This window comes from Littorina saxatilis, linkage group LG3 (genome assembly GCF_037325665.1).
Source record: "Littorina saxatilis isolate snail1 linkage group LG3, US_GU_Lsax_2.0, whole genome shotgun sequence".
Taxonomy (NCBI): Eukaryota; Metazoa; Mollusca; class Gastropoda; order Littorinimorpha; family Littorinidae; genus Littorina; species Littorina saxatilis.
In genome coordinates, this window is record NC_090247.1 from 57,836,955 (window position 1) to 57,857,643 (window position 20,689).

Genomic DNA, 20,689 nt, shown 5'->3' on the forward strand with positions numbered 1-20,689 from the left:
TGGCGTCCCGTGTTGGATTTATCTCTCCTCAATACTTTCTTGAGGGAGATAAAATTCAAGATGGAGACGCCAGCCTCTGTCCGAGACTCTCTCCGCCCAGGAGACTGGGTGACCTCGATCGATCTCACGGACGCATACTTTCACATTCTTATGCATCCGACCGACCGGAAATGGCTTCGTTTCCGGTGGGGAGATCAGATCTACCAGTTTCGCGCACTCCCTTTCGGGCTGTCTCTCGCACCGTGGATTTTCACCATGGTGGTGAGACAGGTCTGTGCACTGGTGAGGTCCCAGGGTATCCGTCTGCGGGCTTATCTGGACGACTGGCTCATCATGAACCTGTCCCAGAGCGGCTGTTCGCAGGATACCCTGACGGTTCTTCGAGAATCCAACTGGTTGGGGTTCTCGATCAACCGGGTAAAGTCGGAGCTGACCCCGTCACAGACATTCACTTATCTGGGGATGTCTTTCGACACGGTCGCTTGGACTGTCCAGCCTTCTCAGAGAAGGTTGGACAAGCTCCAAGCTCAGATTCGCTCCACTTTACCTCTCCTGATGGCTTCCATCCGCTCGCTCGCCTCCATCTTGGGGCAGATGGAGTCTATGGCTCTTCTGGTTTCACTGGGCCGGGTCCACAAATGTCCGCTTCAGTTCGCGCTGAAGCCGTTTGTGGACTCTCCTCTGGTGGACTGGGACGCCCTCATCCCTTTGCAGGGATGGTTCCAGTCTGCGACCCTTCCGTGGTTGCACACGGAGTGGGTCTGCAGAGGTGTTCCGATCATCGTGCCCCTCCCCGACCTGGACCTCTTTACAGATGCGTCCAGGGAGGGTTGGGGGGCACATACAGATCTTCAGACTCCTCCCTTTCCGTTACTCAGCCGAGTAATCCGGAAAGCGGAGATGGAGGAGCCGGCCCTTCTTCTTCTGGTCGCTCCTCTGTGGCCGTCGCAGGTCTGGTTTCCAGATCTTCTTCGGCTTGCCCAAGGGCCCCCCATTCCTCTCGCACTCGTGCGAGGGGAACTAGTGCAGCCCCGAACAGGCATTCCACACGAGGAGCCCAGTCTTCTGAAGCTTCACGTGTGGAAGTTGTTCGGGACTCGCTGAAGCGCTCTGGGGCGTCGTCTTTGACTCTGGACTTGGTGGCTCGCTCGCATAGAGCGTCCACCTCTTCAGTTTATGCTTCCCACTGGAAGGCATGGACTGCCTGGTGTTCAGCTAGAGGGGTGAGTTCGGTGGCTCCGCGCTCTATTCAGGTCGCTAACCACCTCTCTTTCATGTCTTCACAGGGCGCCTCAGTCTCCTCGTTGAGGGTCCGGCGCTCCGCTATCTCGGCGACTCTTCAGCAGATTGGTCGTTCTGTTCGAGTCGGGGGCGTTATAGCTGCAGTCATTAAAGGGGCTGCTCTTAAGGAAGCTAAAGCTCGTTTGCCCGCTCCCAAGTGGGACTTGTTTTTAATCCTGGAATTCCTTCGTTCTGCGGATTTTGAGCCTTTAAGCGAGGCCAGTCTGTTCAATGTCACTCGCAAAGCGCTGTTTCTCCTTTTGTTGGCTACGGCCCGACGGGGTAGCGAGGTCCACGCCCTGTCGGGTCAGCCTGGAGATATCTCCTTTGAGCCGGACGGTTCCGCATCTTTGCGTTTCCGGCCTGATTTCCTGGCCAAGAATCAGTCTCCGGGGCAGGCCTCTCCGCTGGTTAGAGTTAAGGCTCTGCCCAGCGCGTTGGCCCCGGGTGACCCCGATTCGGTCAATTGCCCTGTGAGGGCACTTCGTCTGTACTTAGCCCGGACTCAGCCGATTCGGTCTAGTTCTCAGAAGTTGTTGTTTATCTCTCTCCTTACTAGGCGCGAGAAAGATTTGTCGAAGGTAACGTTGGCCCGGTGGGTGTCCTCGCTCATCAAGCAGGCTTATGAGTGGAGGCGCACAAAGAGGGGGGGGGGGGTTATGCCCTCCTTGCCACTTGACTCGGCCCGAGCCCATGAGACGAGGGCGTGGGCATCCTCTCTGGCAGTTCTGCGCTCCAGACGTCTAGAGGAGGTGCTGACAACTGCGTATTGGCGTTCCGAAGATGTTTTCATAAACTTTTATCTTCGGGACGTCACAGCTCTTCGACAGGATGGCTCCAGAGGCCTTCCAGCGCTCATAGCAGCAGGCCAGTTCCTGTCCAGAACTTGATGGTGAGTTTTGATTCATTTCTAGCCCACCGCCTTGTTGATGTTATCTGCTAATGTGATTCGGAGTAAGAATATGATATTAAATGGAAAATTTCCTAAATAAATTATCATTTAATTAATATACTTACCCGAATCACATACTGTATTCCCTCCCACCTGCCCCGCTTATGGTTTTAAGATTTTTTTTTTTTTTAAAGCCGTATGATAATAGGCACGTGTTCCTAGAGGAAGTGACGTGGCATACACCCGTATGGGAGGTAACTCCCGGTGTACTGGCCCATTACCAAAGCTACTTTCACTTTCGTTTTGGTGATGGGGTTGCTTCCCTTTAAATTCTTTAGCCGGGTAAGCGTTTTTCAGTGATAAGCATCTCAGGTGACTCAATGCTAATGTGATTCGGGTAAGTATATTAATTAAATGATAATTTATTTAGGAAATTTTCCATTCTATTAACTGTTTTAAGTTGTAGATAAACCAACTTCTTTGATGTTTTATTATTCTTACGTTCTTGAATTAGGTCTTTGCCGCAAATTTCAGAGTAGATACATTTTCATTTAATTTTCATCTTGGGTTTGGTTTTTGTTCTAAGTTCTTCTTATTTCTTGAAATTGCTTTGCTGTTTTTGGTTACTGAACTGTGTTTTACATGTATTCTTTTAAACTTGTTTTAGAGTTATTCTAGTTGCATTTGGTTAAGATATACTAAACATGTTTTTATTTTTTTCCTGGAATTGCCTGGAACTGGCTCATACAATAATTCCAATACTTGTTTTCTTAACAGGATTCAATTAGCTGTATTTACACTGAAAATTATTGTTACAGAATTGTTCAGCGTTGAACCAATGGGTTACATAATAATATTAGTAAAACGTTCGTACATGAACCAATTTTTAAAAATACAAACATTTGCTGTGTCGAGATATGTCTGATAAAAGTGTCTTGGAATTTAAGATTTACTGAAAGGCTCAGAGTAAGAAAACAAAGTAGTAGAGATGAGATAATTAGGACACACGGTGTGACAAGCAAAAGAGGACAAAGGAATAGAAGTGTAACTTAAGCAATCTCCTTCAAAGGATTTATGATGAGCCTGAGCTGCAAGTTTTCAAAAACTCATGTTTCAGGTTCTTTTAATAAAATGACTTGCACGTCATTTGTGTGTGTGTGTGTGTGTGGGGGGGGATCTGCGCGCACTTGTGTGTGTATGTGCGTGTGTGCGGGTGTGCATGTGTCTCAACTATGCATGCAAAAATGAGAAAGGATTGACATTTTGTTATTGTTGAAAGACTTTGTTATTTTTGAGTATTTATTCATCAAGACAGTTTCACCAAGAAGAGAACAGGGAGAGAAAGATGCAGGCTGTGTAGACATTTATTAATGTGAGCAATATTGAATTTGCAGTTTGCATGAGAAAAACACCAATATATTGTGTACACAGGTTTTGAGATTTTTTTCTGGCAGCATTAACAATTTTCCCTTGATGGCCATGCAGAATTTCCCAATGCTGATGTGTATAATTAAACAGTTTAACATTGTATTAATTATCAGCTTATCACAGAGGAATCTATACATTATTGCAATTGTTCTTATTTTGTAATTGTAATATGCGGTTCAAGATCTTGTCACTGAACAACCCCCCCCCCCTCCCCCGCACAAACACACAAAAAAAGCAGAAGAAAAGGAAAGAAGAGAAACAAAATAATGTAGAGCTCTGTTACAAAGTCGACCATTTATGCACACTTCAGTTAGAGTGTTCAGATGTCACACCGAACAACAATGAAGTTCATTCTTAGTTCAGTGTCGACTCAGCCATAACAATTAATACCATTGTATTGATTACTGGTAATCGTGTGATTTCAAACCAGTGTACCAATAGTAGTAGTGGTAATTAAACTGCCGGTGAATACATTACTGTATATTGCATGTCTCAGTTACTTGAAAACTGGATTTGAGAAATCACTGAATGAAGATGAATTTTATAAATTGTTACAATTCTAAAACTCACATTGCTTCTTGTGCCTGTTGTTTTCTTGGTCTGTGAGTTCTGTGTTATCTTTTTTGTTGGTTTGACTTTGTGTTGATGATGTGTGGTTAAAGATTGTTTGTCAGTTTATTTTTCTTCCTGGTTTCGTTAATTAGTATTAATTGTTATTAATTTTCTGTTCCAGGTATTTGTGCCTAAGTTCTTTGAAAATAAATATTCACAACAGCTAGAATGTTGAAAATTCTAAAAATTCATGTCATTGACTTTTCACTAGGAGATATTAGCTCAGGAAAACTGCAACTTTTTCACATTGAATATAAAATAATATTACACCTTTAACAGGTGGATGAAGTTATCACAGCAGGTGAATCCGACTTTTAACGCTTTAAAACCCATGTTTTCAGCAGCAATCATAAGGTATGATATCAGTCCTGTAATTACTGGCCTGTTTAATGACTTTATTTAATGTGCTTTGCTGTGTGTGTAGGCTATAAAGACATGTGTGTAAGATCAATATTGAAATCCAGTTTTAGGCTCAAATACATCAGTGCAGTGAAGCTTCAAGAACACCCCGCCCAACTTGTAATGGTTTATGTAGATATTTACCGTACCCTGGGATGTTTTTCGTTGGTCTCTCCTGATTTTTGAGTCACTTGAGAAAAAGTGACTCTATGTAATCGGTCAATGTTAGTCTGTCCGGCCGGCCGGCCGGCCGTAGACACCACCTTAACGTTGGACTTTTCTCGGAAACTATCAAAGCGATCGGGCTCATATTTTGTTTAGTCGTGACCTCCAATGACCTCTACACTTTAACGATGGTTTCGTTGACCTTTGACCTTTTTCAAGGTCACAGGTCAGCGTCAAAGGAAAAATTAGACATTTTATATCTTTGACAAAGTTCATCGGATGTGATTGAAACTTTGTAGGATTATTCTTTACATCAAAGTATTTACATCTGTAGCCTTTTACGAACGTTATCAGAAAAACAAGGGAGATAACTAGCCTTTTCTGTTCGGCAACACACAACTTAACGTTGGGCTTTTCTCGGAAACTATAAAAGTGACCGGGCTCAAATTTTATGTGAACGTGACTCATTGTGTTGTGAATAGCAATTTCTTCCTGTCCATCTGATGCCTCATATAATATTCAGAACTGCGAAAGTGACTCGATCGAGCGTTTGCTCTTCTTGTTGTGTGTAAGATCAATATTGATATCCAGTTGTAGGCTGAATAATTTATCAAAGCAGTGCAAACTCAAGTAGCTGTGTAGATTTGGTTTTGAATTGGATGTGTGTCATATATATATACAATTATGCCAGTACAATGTATATATATATATATATCTCTTGATTTTCCTCTGACTCATATTAAAGCATCTGATCTCTATGAATGCACCGGACGCATGACTTGTATTTCAAGAGGCAACAGTTGTGCAGTTGAGATAATAAGTTGCAGAAGAGGCTTCAGTTACATGATTCAGCAATTTTGTTCTGATGGGAAAGAAAAATTTCAAAAGGAAATGAGCATGCAAATTGCATGTACCTAATAAATTAAAGTCTTAAAGGATTGTATAGGAATGTGTTGGGGGTAACGATGGGGACAGAGAGTCAAAAAGAGAGAGAGAGAAAGAGAAAGAGAGAGAGAGAGAGAGAGGGGGAGGGAGAGAGAGAGAGAGAGAGAGAGAGAGAGAGAGAGAGAGAGAGAGAGAGAGAGAGAGAGAGAGAGAGAGAGAGAGAGAGAGAGAGAGAGAGAGAGAGAGAGAGAGAGAGAGAGAGAGAGAGAGATGATCACTTAAAGCATGAAGAGAAGTCATTTCTACCACCCTTCACTTCCCATGTGCACCCACACATGCATTGAGGTCTAAAAAGATACATATGTTGAAAACGAAAGAAATTAAATAAGGAAATGACGAGGATAAACAAGTGAAATCTTAAACAACAAAATCATCTCAAGAGGGTGAAATGTGTATAAAGCTGGGTTTTGTACTGATGAGCATGCTCTTTGCAGTTAATTTTACACATAATAGATGTGTTCTGCAGAAATTCAGCTTGGTGGCACATGTAGCAGATTGTTTGTAATGATCAATTCAAATTTACAGTGTAATGGCTTGATGACTCTTTCAAGTAGAGTAATGTAGGTTTTTTGGCTGGGTCTTTATGCGAATCTCAGATATAAAAATACAGAGTAAACATCTCTCTGTTTGGTTTAAACAAAAGTGTCCATAAGTTGCTGATTAATAGATCATTTCTTGCAGGCTTAATCAGGTTAGGGTTAATTTAAAAAGTTAGGATTAAAAGTATCACATTATGTACTTGCAAGGATGCAGAGAAACAAAGTGTTTTTGAAAGCGATGGTTATAAAATTACATTTTATTCTTCCTGTGTTTTGTATGAGGATTAAAGTTTCTGTTTTTAGCTTTTGTTGTACATGTACTTAATTTCTTGCTTTGTGTTTTATTGTGACTTGAATTTTTTTGACGAGGGATTTGATAAACAGAATATTTCCTTTTTTGCACTTGTACACTCTTTGGTGGTTACTTTTTATTTACAGGAAGAACACAAAGGAATTATTGCACCACAGTACATTTGTGGGGGTCAAAAACCAAGGAAGGTGGTTTAAATCCAGCCCAGAAGCAGTTCAAGAGTAAACTTAACAGACAACTGATAATTGTTTCAGAATTGGCTAAAGAGGGAGAGCAAGGAGGACCTTTCAGAGGCGGAGCGATTACACCGGACGGGCTCATTGATGAAGACTTTGAGGCAGAGTTGGGAACACCTCAGGTAGTTTTTTTTCTTTTTTTTCTTGGTACATGTATTTGAATCCAGAACCTTCAAGTTTGGGGGTCCCGCAGTGGGGCACTGCGGTTATGAAATTAAAGGCCCCTCCTGTTTTTGGAACCGCAGGAGCTTTCTAGTTTGCTGTTAGGTAGATTTTTGGTTCCTCTTTCCTGTCATGCTCTCTTTTTCTTCATGAATTCTTTTCCTTTTTCTGCCTTCTTGCTCATTCACCTGTATTTTTTCCAAAAATCTCTTCTCTTGCCGCTTGTCTCGCGATTCATGTATAGTTTAATCTGTTAGTGTTCTGATGTAAGTCCAGCAGTAGATAGGTTAAGCCTATTTTAACACACTGGAAACTGGTAATCTTCCAGTAGGTATTAATTTAGTTTTACTAAAGCCTGCTGGGACACAAGTAATGGGTTAGTGCATTTGTAAACAGGAATCGCTTGACAAGTGGCCCCCTTCATCCCCCCCTTCCTCGTCCTGATATGGCTCTGCGTAGTCGGCTGGACGTTAAGCAACAAATAAACAAGCAAACAAAAGTTTGAGGGCAAAAGCGTCCTTACCACTAGGCTATTGCTCTTACGAAATGAACATACCGTATTTGACGGATTACAAGACGCACCGTTTTATAAGCCGCACCCCCGACTTTTAACAAAAAAATTGGGACGAGCCACGTATAGGCCGCGTCACTATATTAGCCGCCGTCGAAAAAAATATAATCAGATCGTGTCAATCAATCAAAACAACCAGGCAAACGAAAGTACGGTATTTGGCGAAATCGGCTCCGAGAATAAACAAGTGAAACAAAGAAGAAAAGTGAAAAAGTTTGAAGAAAAATATCACACACACAATTTGTAACCAACACACACGTACATGTAGTCCCGCCCAGAATAAGCTTTTTTTGGATGATTTACGACTTTTGCGCACATTTCGAGCAGACGAAAACACAACATGGCGGCTCTCGCTCCTCCAACTATCGCGAGACACAAAAAACAAAATCTCGCGCGCGTGAGATCCTGATACATCCGGTGTTTCTCTATACGCTATCTTGTCACGACGACTTGTTGACAAACGAAGATTCGCGAAAGAAAGAGATAAGCGCTGAGTCTTGAGTAGAGAGCTAATAAAGTACCGGTAATCGCTAATCGAGCGAAATGAAAATCCGCGGCGACTTCCATTAGGTGAATGCTATTCAAGTTTAGGTAACGTTTTAGCCGCATCTTTTTATAAGCCGCAATGCGATTTAAAAAAAAAAAAAGTCGCGGCTTGTAGTCCGTCAAATACGGTATATGGTCATATAAGAGACATATAAGAAACCTATAAGTTTCTTTTAAGAAATATATAATTTTAATGTATGACAAGTAAAAAGTTGTGTAATTATTGTCAGTTATAGGAACAGGTTTCTTATAAAAAAAAGTATCTGAAAAAGACCCCAATTCATAAGCCCAGGGCTTGTGCGCTTTGGTTTCGATTTTGGGGAAAGCTGAAGTCTTGTGTTTTCACTGTGGGTGGTTTAAATGTCAAATGTTTTGTTTATTACTTCATATTTTGCCCATGATAATATGTTACAGTATGAGTAAAACAATCTTGAAAGCTAATTCCATAGATACTTCATGTTTGTTTTGATTGACTTATTGGTAATTTTTCCTTGCTTTTGTCACATAGGAAGAAGACGCACACAGTGAGTTCACCGATGTGGAACGCTATGGAATCGTGGAAGTTGCAGGTGAGAATTGAAATATGAACCCAGATGAACATTTAAATACCTTCCGAGATAATTGCATAATTATCACCATATGAAGTTTTACACACTGAGCATTTGGAGCAAGAAATTCAAAATGAAGATGCGTTATTTTTCATCATTATATACAGTGATGATGACCTGTAATGAAAGAAAACTCTTGGGAGCAGTCAGAAGTTTCCAGACCACATTGCAGGTGCAAGGTATATTTTGGTCAAGACAATAGAATGACTACGGAAGAAAAAGGTGTCCATTATTGGGAGATGTCCTGTCATGAGTGGGGTCCTGCATCACAGGTAGCACTGTTGTAATCATGATATATGGGCGGGGATGTAGCTCAGTCGGTAGTGCGCTGGATTTGTATCCAGTTGGCCGCTGTCAGCGTGAGTTCGTCCCCACGTTCGGCGAGAGATTTATTTCGAGTCATTTTTGTGTGCAGACTCTCCTCGGTGTCCGAATACCCCCCCGTGTGTACACGCAAGCACAAGACCAAGTGCGCACGAAAAAGATCCTGTAATCCATGTCAGAGTTCGGTGGGTTATAGAAACACGAAAATACCCAGCATGCTTCCTCCGAAAACGGCGTATGGCTGCCTAAATGGCGGGGTAAAAAACCGGTCATTCACGTAAAATTCCACTCGCGCAAAAAACACGAGTGTACGTGGGAGTTTCAGCCCACGAACGCAGAAGACAGAAGAAGATCATGATATCTGGAGTATCTTAATCAAATGAGGTCGAGCACAGTATTTTGAGATCTGCACAAGAAACAAACGGAGGTCCGCGCTCTTAATTCATACGAAGCAGCATTAGATCTGGGAAACAAAGGGAAGTAAGTGCTCTATGGACTGGGTGGCTGAGTGGTAACGCACTGGGTGGCCGAGTGGTAACGCACTGGGTGGCCGAGTGGTAACGCACTGGGTGGCCGAGTGGACTGGGTGGCCGAGTGGACTGGGTGGCCGAGTGGTAACGCACTGGGTGGCCGAGTGGACTGGGTGGCCGAGTGGTAACGCACTGGGTGGCCGAGTGGTAACGCACTGGGTGGCCGAGTGGTAACGCACTGGGTGGCCGAGTGGTAACGCACTGGGTGGCCGAGTGGTAACGCATTGGGTGGCCGAGTGGTAACGCACTGGGTGGCCGAGTGGTAACGCACTGGGTGGCCGAGTGGTAACGGACTGGGTGGCCGAGTGGTAACGCACTGGGTGGCCGAGTGGTAACGCACTGGGTGGCCGAGTGGTAACGCACTGGGTGGCCGAGTGGTAACGCACTTGCGCTCGGAAGCGAGAGGTTGCGAGTTCGACCCTGGGTCAGGGCGTTAGCAATTTTCTCCCCCCTTTCCTAACCTAGGTGGTGGGTTCAAGTGCTAGTCTTTCGGATGAGACGAAAAACCGAGGTCCCTTCATGTACACTACATTGGGGTGTGCACGTTAAAGATCCCACGATTGACAAAAGGGTCTTTCCTGGCAAAATTGTATAGGCATAGATAAAAACGTCCACCAAAATACCCGTGTGACTTGGAATAGGCCGTGAAAAGTAGGATATGCGCCGAAATGGCTGCGATCTGCTGGCCGATGTGAATGCGTGATGTATTGTGTAAAAAAATTCCATCTCACACGGCATAAATAAATCCCTGTGCCTTGAATATGTGCGCGATATAAATTGCATAAAAATTTTTTTTTTTAAAAATCCATGCGCTTAGAACTGTACCCACGGAATACGCGCGATATAAGCCTTGTATTGATTGATTGACTAACTGCATACGACATGTGCAACAAATACCTGAGAGTTACGCAGAACCAGTCTCCTGAAACCAGCATTGCTTGTTATTCTCTCTGGTGCCAGGAGACTGATCAGGTTCTGCATAACTCTTACTTACTCTTGTTGCCGATGTCATATGCGTTTAGAGTGCTTACTGCCCTTTGTTTCTCAGATATATTGAGTAATTAATTTAGCGTGTTGCTGGTTATGTTTGCAGGGGATGATCTCTATGGGCGCAAAGTTATCGTTGTCTCTGCCTGCAAGCTACCCTCCAACAAAAATTTTGATCATCAGCGGCTTTTAGAGTGAGTACCCTTTTCTATGATTTTTGCGGTTTTTAATTTCTGTTTGCACTAAAGAAGTAAATGCTTTGAGACCACTGGGATTCCTGTCTTGAATAAAAACGTCACATTTGATGCAGATTGGCACTTGAAGTATTTCTCTTAAATGTAAACAGGCATGAAAATTCTCCGTATTTTCCGTATTTTCCGTATTTTTGAAAAAAATAAACCGTTTTTTTTTTTTTGTTTCCGTATTTTTTTTTTTTTTTTTTTTTTTTTTTTTTTTTTTTTCCTAGTCATAGTTATAGTAAAATAGTTTTGGGGCCATGTTTGAATCCAATTTTAAGGCTCAGATAGCCCCAGATTGCACCAAATTGCACCCTTGGAAAAAAAATTCCAGGGGGGCATGCCCCCGGACCCCCCTAGAAGTCTTGGCGCTTCGCGCCTGCGAAACTTGGCGCTTTGCGCCTGCGAAACTTGGCGCTTCGCGCCTGCGAAACTTGACGCTACGCGCCTTCGAATTTTGTTTTCAGTATTTTTTTTTTTTTCAGTTTTCATGCCTGTGTAAAATTCCTCTCTGTGTGGCAGGTCTATTTGAGAAGGCAGTATTTGAGCTCTATTGTGATAATTTTGATTTTAAAAGCGTTTGTTTTATACATTAAAGGCACACACAGCTTCACGTAAACCATCAATTTCTGGTCACAGACACTGTCAGGCTTTTAAACACAGTACAAACACCCTTTCGTTTAAACACTCGCTGCTTGTGAACATTCTAGGTGCCATCCGTAAAGAGTGAGCATTTTTCAAAGAATTTATTTTTGCATGGCCAGCCGGATTTACAATGAGACAAATCCCGGAAGCAGTTCACGCAAGGAGGTGTTTCCCGTAGCAGACGAATGTTCTGAATATCGCTCGCTTTGACGCCAACCGCCGCAGATAAGTTCGTGTGATTCGCAGTCGTTCGTTGCATTTTAGATTCAGAGGTACAAAATTACGTGCTAATGCAGATACTGCAAGTCGCATTGAAATCACAAACTGATGACTAAATTGTAAAAAAAAGGAAAGTGTGTGACACGGGTCGACAATGGCTCAGGGGTAAAATAAACCATGAAATCTGGTGTGTGGTTTACGCAAGCAAGCTAAGCTAAATAGCCATTTAAACGAACTGTGTCATTTAATGCTGGTAACACGGCTGTTCCTGGCTTGTTTTTAAGGCCCACGATGGGGAGTGGTAAAAATAGCCAGCGGCGCGATATCACTGCTTGCAGACTGTTAGCCCGCACTACCAAAGACTTTGTCTGCGCATTGCCGTTTGTGTTGTGCTGCGAGGCATATCAGCGCAGTTCAACGTTGCCAGAGACCAAAGAAGCGCTTTACTCTACCTAGCAGCGGCGGCTTACTGGAGGAATGTTCATTATCTGTGCTCGCCTACCAGCAGACCACAGGCACACCCAATAAAGTTCGGACTTGTACTGGCAGAGCGCGAATGCAAATTCTTGTAGGCGTACATAGACACAACATAACATATACAGACAATAACGCCCACAACACTTCAACAGCATATGAATGGAATACAAACAAATCCGCAAATCGCGCACAATACACCAGTTAAAAAAATAAGGATTACCAAAACGGCGTGCAGAAACTACACTGACTCGGAGAGGAGAAACATTTATCACACGATGTGGATAGCAAACATTAAAATAAAACAGACAAGTCAAGCATAAAATAAACACAAATACTGAAAACACAATAAATAAGGGTGAAACAAACAAAAAGAGATGCTTGCCGACAGTCAGTGTGTGTGTACGTGGTTTGTGCGTCAGCGGTGCGTTCCAGTGTGTGCAGTGCGGGCGCGCATGCGTGCGACGTGCGTACGTTCTTGCGTGCGTGCGTGCGTTTGAATGAGAGAGAGAGGATTGAAGAATGAGGCCACGGTATCTGTCACATGAATATAGACACACACACACACATCTGGTATGAAACACTGGCTCACCGAAAGCTGAGTTCCGTTATTCTGTAACTACGCGTACGGGAAGTCAAAGGCTACTCCATCCTGGTTAGGTAATCCAATTGATAGAATCCGTGTATTAAACACTGGCACACAACCATTAGAGGGTCTCGATTGTCTGCTCCTCTGCTCCAACCAATACTAGTGTCAGTTCTCTGATGATTTTAAGTCATTTTCTGAGGGGATAACACTTGACCGTTTTGGCGAATACCGCCACATGATAACATTTGGAACAGAAAGTCCGTGAGAAAAAATCGGCATTCGTTTCTTCTGCGATGTTTAGGCCATAAAACCTTGCTAGATCCGACTCATACTTTATGCACAATTTTGCTGGGTTAGAGTCGTACTTTCTCTTCGATCTTTCTCCACATATTCTGCAGAGAGCTTGGAGTCTCTCAAAGTGAAGGCTTTCTACATGCGCCTGTGAAGCCATACTCACAGTACTCCAGCTACGAGAAATGTGGGAAGCGACACACAAGCCAATAAGTACAAGCAGGTTTAAACGTCCAGGAAATAAAACACACAATCATGTTTCACTTCTGTGTGATAGAACTTTCATTCACACAATAAAATCCAAAGTTTGAAAGTGGGGTTTGGCCGCCGGGTAACATTTTATAACAACACACATCGCAGATATGTCCACATCGTACTATAAGTACTAGTATCAAAGAGAGAAACAACACCTGATTAGAAAAATCCTCATAGAAATAAAACACAAGGCAGAGCTAGCCCCATTTTCCTTCTGTTGGATAGAAATACCATTCACTCAATGAAATCCAAAGTTTGAAGGTAATTAAAACTTGAATGTTGACGCAGGGTAACATTTTTTAACACCACACATCGTTGATATGTCCAAGTCATATTATGAGTAAAAAATTCAGAAAGAGAGAAGCAACACCTAATCACATCCTCCTAGAAATAAAACACAATGGAGAGCGTGCCCCATTTCTCTTTCACTTCAAGGAACAACCATTCATAGACAAAATTCCAGAGTATGAACACAAACACAACTTGCAGTCCAGAGCGATGATGATTTAAACACACCAAATTGTGAAAAAACACACACAGCACTTCCCCGGACACACGCACGCAAGAAGGAAATAAGAGGGAAAGTTCTCAGATAGGGATGGGCTGAGGTGTTACGTTACAGCCTGCAGCTGGAAGCGGTAAGGGCTCGGTGCTATACTTTGCGCGGTCTGCCTGGCCAGCTAAAGCAGCAAAAAAGGGGCCATCGGAACAGCCGTGGTAAATGCTATTGCAAATGTGTTGCTTAAGGTTAGAACTGCTTTTTTCGTGACAAGATTTAAATCGTTCTGTAAACCATTTGAGGCAGACTGGGCCATTAAGATGTAATGAGTGTCACTGGTTTGTTATGCAGCATCTTATTGAAAGAAAGAAATTTATGTTAGTCTATTTATTAGGAACAAAATTAAAATAGTTATTAACAAAAAAATCTGTGCTGGAAAAAGCATTGTGTGTCATTGCATCATGTTTATTTTATGTTGAACATATTGTTCAGTGGTGGATTGATCACACCCAAGAGAATCAGAGGGCTATAATTGACAAGATCCAACAAACAAAGGGATGTAAGAGGTCTTGTGAAGACAACAACAGTAATGGGTTTTTAAAAAATTTTTTTTTACATGTGCAGTGGTTTTTGACACTTAGCGTTAGCAACTGATAGTTTGTAATTTGTTAATTTCTCCATTTTTGCAGGTACATCAAGCACACATTAGACAAGTATGTGGAGCAGGATTATGTGTTGGTGTATTTTCATTATGGCCTCCATTCTAGCAACAAACCCAAGCTCTCCTGGCTTCTTCAGGCGTACAGAGAGCTCAACAGAAAGTGAGTTTTGATATTGTCACTGTGTGTGTGTGTGTGTGTGTGTGTGTGTGTGTGTGTGTGTGTGTGTGTGTGTGTGTGTGTGTGTGTGTGTGTGTGTGTGTGTGTGTTGTGCGTGCATGCGTTTGTGCATGGATCTGTGAGTGCATGTGAATAGAATACACTTTATTGTTAATAAGACACACACACAAAATTCATTGTTTTTCGTAGAGATCAGTTGTACACAAATCCCCCCCAATTTAGTTTGTAGGGCCCCTTCTTGCAAAAATGAGCTGGGTATGTCATGTGTGTGTATACATGCAGTCTCTGTGTGTGACAAAAATATGGAAGCAAAAAGAAAATGGATATTTGTTTGACCACCCGGTTAAACGTAAGCGATTAGAAAACAAACAAAAAACTCCACCGTAACTGTTTACTGTTGTAAGTGCCATGAATTTGCCAGATTAAAATTACTGTGTACAATTTTGAACTTAGATGATCAAGACTGAAAGAACTAACTATACAAGTGACCTCGGACAACAAAGCAGCGTCTCCAATGATTCAGTTGCTTAAAGACCTTTTTACAGGTGCTAAGACTTAATCTACTGTGAGTTAATCTCGTGGCAAACTATACTGTTCAAAAAAAGAAACGCATAGCTTGTAATATTTGGTTAATTTAGTTATATGGCTACAAGGATATCCACCAAACTGCAGAAAATGTTTATCTGGTCGTCGACCTTTCGTCCATTGCCACAAGTGAGCTCTGCACGTGACGCATGCGTTATCAGTGGCTACAATGTCAAAATTGCTCTTTTGGAATGACCACTCGTCATGCTTCAGTGTAATCTCGTGAAACTCGGGGAATATTGAGCTCTCACCATGTCTTCCAAAACCCATAAAAGCGGATTGTTCGCCACAAAGAAATCAGACGACAATTCAGCGACGAAAGATGGCCCGATTGAGCAGAGAAGACCGCCAAATTGCATTGGGTCGTTTACAAGCAGGCCAAAGTCAAAGTGCAATCGCCAGGCACTTCCACGCGTCCCAGAGCACCATCAGTAGACTGTGGGTCAGGTTTCAAGCCACTGGCTCCGTTGCTGACTTGCCACGAGCGGGAAGACCAAGGGCGACAACTGCTGCTCACGACCGCTTCATACGGCTCCGCCACCTCCGGAATCGTTTCCTGTCGGCCTCATCTTCTGTCCAGGCTCTCCCCGGGCCACACCGATTATCGGACCAGACCGTGCGGAACCGCCTGCATGAAGCTGGTTTGAGAGCTCGCAGACCTCACAGAGGAGCTGTCCTCACCCGCCGCCATCACCAGAACCGAGTGCAGTGGGGCAACCAGCACCTTCGCTGGACCGTCCGGAATCACTGGAGACACGTGTGGTTCAGCGACGAGTCCTACTTCCTGCTCCAGCGACATGATGGTCGGAGGAGGGTCTACCGGAGAGTAAACGAACGTTACGCGCCCAACTGTGTGGATGAGGCACCCGTTCATGGTGGTGGAGGCGTCATGGTGTGGGGGGCGATCAATACCGCTGGAAGGAGCACCCTGGTGCACGTCCAAGGGCGCATAACTGCCCAGCGATACGTGGAGGAAATTCTGCGCCCACACGCCCTTCCTCTTCTGGCTGACCAGGATGCCATATTCCAACAGGACAACGCTCGCCCGCACACAGCACGACTCACCACCTAGTTCCTCACCGACCACCATGTCCAGGTGCTTCCCTGGCCATCCATGTCGCCAGACATGAACCCGATAGAACACCTCTGGGATGAATTGGACAGACGTGTGCGCAGGCGAGAAGAAGCGCCGGCAAATCACCGCGATCTATTGCAGGCACTTCAGGAGGAGTGGGACACCATCCCACAGCAAGATATCCGGCATCTGATCCAGTCCATGCCCAGAAGGTGCCGGGCAGTTGTTGCTGCTCAAGGCAGTCACACACCCTACTGACTTGACAGCCTCGGCACCCAATCGTATTGATTGACTGATTGATTTGAAGATGCAAATGAACTGTGTGTGCATTCAACTGTGTCCATACCAAATTTCAAACAAATAATCTAAATATTGGATTTTCTGTTAATTTTTTCGAAAAATAAAACAAATTTGGCAAGTAGCAACTATGCGTTTCTTTTTTTGAACAGTATAATAGGCAAGCATGTAACTGCTGTGAAAGAGATTGATCTGTGTTTGTTCACAATGTGCTGTGGTAATGCAGCTGGATTTGTTAATGAGAGTGTGAAACTTTCCATATTTAGAATATTTCTGAGCTCTTTGGATTTATACGTAGGTTTGTATTGTTTTTGCGCATGTCGTTGGCTTTGTTCCCTAGCAGGGAGCGTCTTGTTACAGTTGCCACAAATAACACGGAGTGCTCATTCTAGTGCACTCCTAAGATTGTTTGAAATACTTTTTAACTTTTTTGAAATTACCTCGGTTAGTAGTGGTGTCACCAGATATATGTCTGACATGACATTTATTACCAAACAGTGTGTGTGTGTGTGTGTGTGTGTGTGTGTGTGTGTCTCTCTCTCTCTCTCACTCTCTCTCTCTCTCTCTCTCTCTCTCTCTCTCTCTTTCTCTCTCTCTTTCTCTCTCTCTTTCCAGCTCTAATAATAATATCAGATGGTCTGATAGTTTGTGGAATTCTTTATAATCAGTGGTATGAAGAATCAGGAATGTTTTAAGTGTCTAATGCTGTATGACACTTGTTTGATGTATTAAATGTATGGACAATAAATAATCTTATTTCTTGAGTCGTATGTCTTAATAAAGTGATGTCTTATGACGTGTTTCAGATACAAAAAGAACTTGAAAACGTTATATCTTGTCCATCCAACCAACTTTATCAAGGTGCTGTGGAATATTTTTCGTCCTTTTATCAGGTATGGTCTTTTTTCAATATCTCACTTGTGTTCAAAAAATATAATTTTAATATCAAATTTTGCTGTTTTTGTGTGTGTGTGTGTGTGTGTGCACTTTTTTTGTTCAGTAAATGTTTTAAATGCTGTGCACAAACTTCCTGAATTAATTTTTGCATAACAATTAATGTTTGAAACATGTCCTTGTTTATTTTTTGTTAAATGTAAAGGTTATTCTTTCTTGTTATCATTTATTTTTGCTTCTTCACTAACATTTATTTATACTGATTTAATTTGCTGCCAGTAGTGCTAATATCTTTTGACAAACGTATGAAAAAGTCTTATGCGTAGATGGCAGTTTTCTGTTCAGTTAGTTTGTGTATTTGTCTTTACAACTGTATAACATTTTGTTGCTTTTGTAATCTAGCAATAGGTATGTATGAGATTTAAAATTTTGTCTTTGGTCGATTCCCTTTTGCTTGACCCATAACTTTTTTTCTTCTTTCCCCAAGTTTGTGCTGATTTTTTTCTCTGCAAGGAATCTAGATTTTGCTACACGTTATTTGTATGTCTCTGTGAGGGGAGAAACAGGGGTTGATAGCTAGAAACTGAAGAAGGTGGTACCGCAATAAATACCGACAATAATGGTAAAGCTAGAAATTTTGTTTGATTTTTTGTTGATGCAGTGGTGCTAGGTAAGGTTTTCCAATTTCACCCTACCCCTGTGACGATATTCTGCTGCTGTACGATACTGCCTTCAGCTTGCGATGAGCTATTTGGTTGCCTGAGTCATATATCACTTCTCGTCATGGGGCATGTCAGGCTTGCAAATTGTCTGTCTTATTTCTCAGGATGCTTAGAGTGTATATAAACCTTGTCTGTGTGTTCCTCTGTGTCTTTTTTTCTAAAGGTACCGCAGACTCCTTCCTTGCGTACACGATCATGTTTACCGCCACATATCTGCTTAGGCTTCACATGGAATAAGAGCATCTTTCACTTGGGCATATACCAAAAATCAATATTGTGGCCGCATTATTGCAGATTGGACATATTTTTTAAAATTTTATTTAGACAAGTGACAAATAGGAGTCACTTAATGACTTCACACTTTCTACCCCACCTATGTTGACCAAGTTTTTCTTAGCCAAGACCAGCTATGCTGCAGCAGGTCACTCAGAATTGTAGTAACTGTGTATCAACACGCTGGAATGCAGACGTTAGATGGACGTTACAGGAAGCGATTGAAGCTAACAGACTGAGCGGATATATCCGTAGCTTGTCAGATAGAGCCATATGAGTGGGTACGGATATATTCGTACCTGGGAGACAATGAGTTAAACATTAATTCAACCAAAAATACCACTCAATCAATCAATCAATCAATCGCGATCAATATGAGGTTTATATCGCGCATATTCCGTGGGTACAGTTCTAAGCGCAGGGATTTTTTTATTTTTTTTTATGCAATTTATATCGCGCACATATTCAAGGCACAGGGATTTATTCATGCCGTGTGAGATGGAATTTTTTTTACACAATACATCACGCATTCACATCGGCTAGCAGATCGCAGCCATTTCGGCGCATATCCTACTTTTCACGGCCTATCATTCCAAGTCACACGGGTATTTTGGTGGACATTTTTTATCTATGCCTATACAATTTTGCCAGGAAAGACCCTTTTGTCAATCGTGGGATCTTTAACGTGCACACCCAATGTAGTGTACAACAAAGGGACCTCGATTTTTCATTGAATATGTGCGCGATATAAATTGCATAAAAAAAATATAAAAAATCCCTGCGCTTAGAACTGTACCCACGGAATACGCGCGATATAAGCCTCATATTGATTGATTGATTGATTATCCTGTGTAAAATCCTGAACGGATCTGTGGTGCTCCACAATGACTATCGTGAATGCGGGATCGGAAGGAGTGGCGCCTTTAAGCTTTTCTTAACACATCTGTTGCTTTGTGTGAATTGTGAATTTTGGATTTGTTTGGATAGTCCTCGCTAGATTTCAACTTTATTACAGGCAAACGATTCAACTTCTGTCAACCTCTTGTAAAGTCGTGTTGAGTTCACCATTGACGGGTCAATATATATTCATGTGCTGTACAGTCTTTGATCACAAACCTGCACAGAAGCTGTTTCTTTTTGAATTTGTGTTGGTGTTCAGGGTTTTATTTTTTTAATTCAGGTGCTGCTTCAATTTTTACTAGTGCTTGGAATACGACGTTAAGGTAACAGTGTTGGTCTAATGTTTTCTTTCAAATCCTGGAACCTGTGTCATTCTTATTGGAAGACTGGATCTTCTAAAAAGTTTTGTGTGTGTAAATATTGTCATTAGGCCAGTATAAAACGTGAGTAGGCATAAAGAGAGTATTTTAGTTGATTGTTCTGAAATTTGAAAGTTTTAGGACTATGTAAGTATAAAAATCAACATTCGGTTGCATAAATGTGAGTGTGCGTGCGTGCATGTGTGAGTTCATGCACATACAGTGTCTGTTTGTGTGTGTAACTTACTGTAAGGGGAGGTAGACGTGGGGGGGGGGGGGGGGGAAGAAGAGAGTGCATGTGTGTGCGTGTAGTTTTTTTCTTCACTAGATTACAAGTGTGAACAATAAGCAGTGTTGATGCGCATGTTTCAAAGCAGTTCTGTTTCCCAATTGGAAAACAACAGATAATTCCCCGTCACGGCAGCCGTCACTTGTACAATGCATGCCTTGAATATGGTGTTGGTGTATTTCAGTACGAAGTTTGGCAAGAAGTTGATGTACAATTCTACAAGGTGTTTGTGTATTTCAGTGCAAAGTTTGGGAAGAAGTTGATGTACGTGAACTACCTGGTGGAACTGAGGAATCACCTGCCCTTTGACCAGCTGACCGTTCCCCTCCCCGTCCTGGAGTCAGTACTTTGTGTCTATTAATGCTGCATGTTTTAGTTGTACAGTGGAACCCCCCTTTTAAGACCTCTAAAAATCTGAAAAAATCAGGTCTTAAAAAGGAGGGAGTCTTAAAATGGGGTACATTTACAGAGGCTATGTACAGAAAATATGGAGAGAAAAAAAGTCTTGAGAAAACAGGGTCTTAAATTGGGGGGTCTTAAAAGGAGCATTCCACTGTATATCAGTGTCGTCATGGAATTTTGGCGCAACTTGATTTTTGGCGATTTTGATCTTTTTGTGCTTTAAGACTAAGTAAATAGTTCTCCACGAGAAATATTCCCCTAAATACAATTGACATAATACATGACTTAACATTCTTTTATCTTTCTATCCA

General features: G+C 42.4%; 1 protein-coding gene across 10 annotated transcripts in view; it reads left to right on the forward strand.

The window, feature by feature from the left end:
- The window catches only part of LOC138962774 (rho GTPase-activating protein 8-like), a 64,836-nt gene that overhangs the window by 27,477 nt on the left and 16,670 nt on the right, over positions 1–20,689 (forward strand). For all 10 annotated transcript variants that reach the window (XM_070334726.1, XM_070334729.1, XM_070334732.1 and 7 more), the window contains 6 exons: positions 6,826–6,929; positions 8,595–8,655; positions 10,642–10,729; positions 14,433–14,564; positions 17,346–17,432; positions 20,217–20,315. In XM_070334726.1, the coding sequence (XP_070190827.1) occupies positions 6,826–6,929; positions 8,595–8,655; positions 10,642–10,729; positions 14,433–14,564; positions 17,346–17,432; positions 20,217–20,315 (571 nt within the window). The remainder of the gene's footprint in view (positions 1–6,825; positions 6,930–8,594; positions 8,656–10,641; positions 10,730–14,432; positions 14,565–17,345; positions 17,433–20,216; positions 20,316–20,689) is intronic.